General features: G+C 33.4%; 1 protein-coding gene and 1 long non-coding RNA gene across 6 annotated transcripts in view; one reads left to right on the top strand and one right to left on the bottom strand.

The window, feature by feature from the left end:
- Positions 1-1,114, bottom strand: part of LOC115244850 — a 1,869-nt gene extending 755 nt beyond the window's left edge. The window contains exons 1-2 of the long non-coding RNA XR_003885443.1: positions 977-1,114; positions 87-510 (exon numbers count right to left, since the gene is read on the bottom strand). This is a non-coding gene — a long non-coding RNA (uncharacterized LOC115244850). The remainder of the gene's footprint in view (positions 1-86; positions 511-976) is intronic.
- Positions 1-3,440, top strand: part of LOC115244836 (eyes absent homolog 4) — a 10,021-nt gene that overhangs the window by 1,431 nt on the left and 5,150 nt on the right. For 3 of the 5 annotated variants that reach the window (XM_029822831.1, XM_029822827.1, XM_029822830.1), the window contains exons 2-3: positions 2,813-2,968; positions 3,357-3,424. In XM_029822831.1, the coding sequence (XP_029678691.1) occupies positions 2,857-2,968; positions 3,357-3,424 (180 nt within the window). In that variant the 5' untranslated portion in view covers positions 2,813-2,856. Of the gene's footprint in view, positions 1-1,122; positions 1,278-2,812; positions 2,969-3,356; positions 3,425-3,440 lie in introns of all 5 variants that reach the window. The other 2 variants (XM_029822829.1, XM_029822828.1) reach the window with 2 other exon arrangements.

The following is a 3,440-nucleotide window of genomic DNA, read 5'->3' as shown; positions in this document are numbered from 1 at the left end:
TATATATATATAAATTTATAGTTTCGAAAAACTCAACATAGTGTATATATATTCTATTACATAAATTTTATTAATATTTCACTAACTTGATTTGTTTATTAAAACTCTTCAAAAATTATGCTTCTTCTCGGTCTTCTCGATATTTCATAACATAACAACGTGGTGAGAAATAAATACTGATAATGAGGATCGAGTTTGTCTTAGCGCGTGATAAAATATTGCAAGTATAACGTTTTTCCTGTATTAGAGGCGAGAGAACCGCCGTTCGCACACAGGCGTAAAACGTCATTATCAATTGAGCATGCGTAACTTATGCATCTCATTCGGCTCGTTAGGACAATAATGTATTTTAATTGGCCGTTGCGTAGTATATCAGACAATACATTCTCTCCAAAAAGCCTGGTTAACGACGGTTTCTCTTAAAAATACGTTTCTTCCCTCTAACGTAATAAATTGTCATTCCAATATTAATTCTTGTATGCATTATTTACTAACGAAAGAGTGCGAAAACTGAAATCGAAAGAAACGAGTTAGAAAGATTCAATTCAGATATTAAAATAGCTTAAGATTTTTTCGAAGATTATCTAGAAGAAAATGAAATCTAATTAAAAGTACAATACACGAAAACATGAGTAAACTATGTTAATTTCTTTTAAAAAATTATTTCATGGTAAAATATATCAACTAAAGAATTATTTAACAGTTGGGACTTAAAGTTTTATGAAAAAATTAGTGTTAGTAAATTAAAAATTAGCATCAGAATATTATAATAATTTGAACAATGACACGAGTCTATTGTCCAATGAAAACTCGGTTGTGGGAAAAGCAATATTTTTTTTAAATTACAGCAATGTCTTGTAAAAAGATCTCGAGCTATTAGAGCGTTTAATGGTTAACATATTTTATTTGGGTAATAATGAACTCAAGCTATTATGAATGGGAGCCCGGCCGGAAAAACAATATTTTTGAGACGTACCCTCCGAAAGATTTTCGTTTCTTACTTCTGACACGCGGCTAGGTAGACTTGAGACAAAAAGCTTTTGTCTCGACGAACTGTAGCCATCCTTAGCGCTTTGCTTTACCTTTTCTTTTCCTTTTCTTTCTTACGGTCGACGACGTAAGCCGATCCGAGACTGAAGAGTCCTGCGGGCGAGAAAGAGAGAGAAAGAGCGAACCGGCATTCTTTTCGTTTCGTTGCATTTCATTTCCCTGACGGTTGACGGACAGACAGCCAGCCAGACAGCAAGCTAAGCAACTCGCCCGCGATAAACACTTCGGTACAAGCCTTTTGTTTAGATAAGCAGAGTGCCTTTCATCTCGCTTTGCTGTACATTATATGCGCGCGAGATGAGCAATGACGATATACAGGGTGGCGACAAATTCGTATCGTGGCGTAATAGTGATATATCTCTTGATTAATATGCGGACAATCTCATGTAGAAAATATCGACCTGAAAAATTGTGATTTAGAATGAATATTCAAACCTAATAACAGATGAAAAAAAATCTTGTTTTCTTTAACATTGTTACATGCGTTATTCAATAATATAAACTGTCATCCTGATTTAAAAAAAAATATAAGTAAATTGCGTATTAAATAATTTTTGTTTCTTTTTGCAAATTTAATAGTATTTCAAATGATTGCACTTTAACGCGATTACGCAAGTGAGAGGAGATATTCGCGAGATTGCAGAAGTTCGTGCATTGTGTATGTGTACCTGAAAATCTAGAAAAATTATTCATTATAATGATAGAATTAAAATTTGTTGCTTGAGATAAAATTAAAAATTTTGGAAATGAAATAGCAACCAAAAAAAAACAACAATCGACTAAGTCAATATATCTGCATTCTGCTTCTCGTCCAGAATGTTAAACTTATATGTAAACTATTATTTAGAAGAAATTTCTTATCGAGATTCTTATTCAATTTTAAATATCGAAAAAATTATGACAAAATATATGAGATGCACTTTTATATTCTCATTTAAAAAAAACTCCTTAAATTACATCTGCGTGGTTACACCTTGGCATGAAGAAGCTCTCGTGTAGAAGGTACTTTCCATGGCGTGAGATATATACATATATGTATATATATGCACATACACACGCACAACAGGGCGGAGTGCAGATAGATAGTGACTTGGCAACATAAAGAATACATAATGTAAAACGTTGTGAGAGGTTCCATTGGTTGCTTTCGGTGCCTCGTGGTGTACGCCTACCCGACCAGTCACTCCTCTTCGACACGCAATTGGCAGACAATAACGAAGTTCACACGCGAGCGAACCCTTGCGACCTCGCAGGTGCAATCTTCATTCACCTGTAGAATCATTACTTTAAAGTGCAATCGTTTGATGTACCATTAAATTAAAAATTACAGAAAGTATTATATTATACATTATTATTTAATATAATAATATACTGGATCCGTTTTAAAGCCGGTGGAACTATATGGCCAGATCCACTTTGTGCCACGTGTCAGATGCTTGGACAGCGATAATAAATTATTATCGAAGTATTTTTATATGTATATGCGCATGTAAAATAAAAATATATATATATATATATATATATATATATATATATATTATTACACATAGGATTTTGTTTGTCTTTAAGATTCTTTTTATATTTATGGATTATTTTGATTGATGACTTCAAATTCGATCTTCCCGCAATAAAGATATATTGAGACATCAAGATATTGAAATTTTCAAATTAGAAACATGATTTAACTTATTGCTCCATTAACTCGTAAATTATCTATTCATTCTTTTTTCATGTGTTGCTCATCCTTTTATTCTTTTCTCAGGCGTAAAAGTGAAAAGGTGATTTATGTCATACAGATAGAGTGATATGTTAACCGAGGACAATGATCCGACAAAACCAGCAGGGGTTTTAGACAATGCTGGCAACGTGTCTTCCTCGACAGAAGCCTCGGTACAGCATCCTCGCGCTGCAAATAATGGTAAATAGGAAATCTCTAACTGCATTGGTGTAAAGTAAACGTGCATCGATTAAATGACCGTATACATTCAGCAGATAAATCCGAGATAGATTAAATATTATCGAACACCGTTATCTTTATACAAGCAGAAGGGGAGAATATGCTTTATCTAGAAATAAACATTTAGTTAAACTTAGTAACCGCTCGAATAATGATCGTTCATTTATTGGTGTACTTATACTTCGTCATTTTTTTCATGACGTTTACTATAAACCTTTATTTCTCAAAAACAATTTCAATACAAAAAATTCGGGAATTGGACTGGCAATTATTCACCGTTAAGCGCGCAGATATTTTAGAAAACAATATTTATAAGTGACATATTCTTACCTGTTCATTTCCATATAAGAGACCGAAGTTAAAAACGAGGTGCAGGACTGTCCCGAAAACGATAGCGTTCCCAGCGGTGAACTTTACATCGATGAGAATGCCG

Source organism: Formica exsecta, unplaced genomic scaffold (genome assembly GCF_003651465.1).
Source record: "Formica exsecta isolate Colony F162 unplaced genomic scaffold, ASM365146v1 scaffold871, whole genome shotgun sequence".
NCBI classification, from domain to species: domain Eukaryota; kingdom Metazoa; phylum Arthropoda; class Insecta; order Hymenoptera; family Formicidae; genus Formica; species Formica exsecta.
Note: the sequence above shows the minus strand (reverse complement) of the source record. Positions and strands in the feature narration are given on the sequence as shown.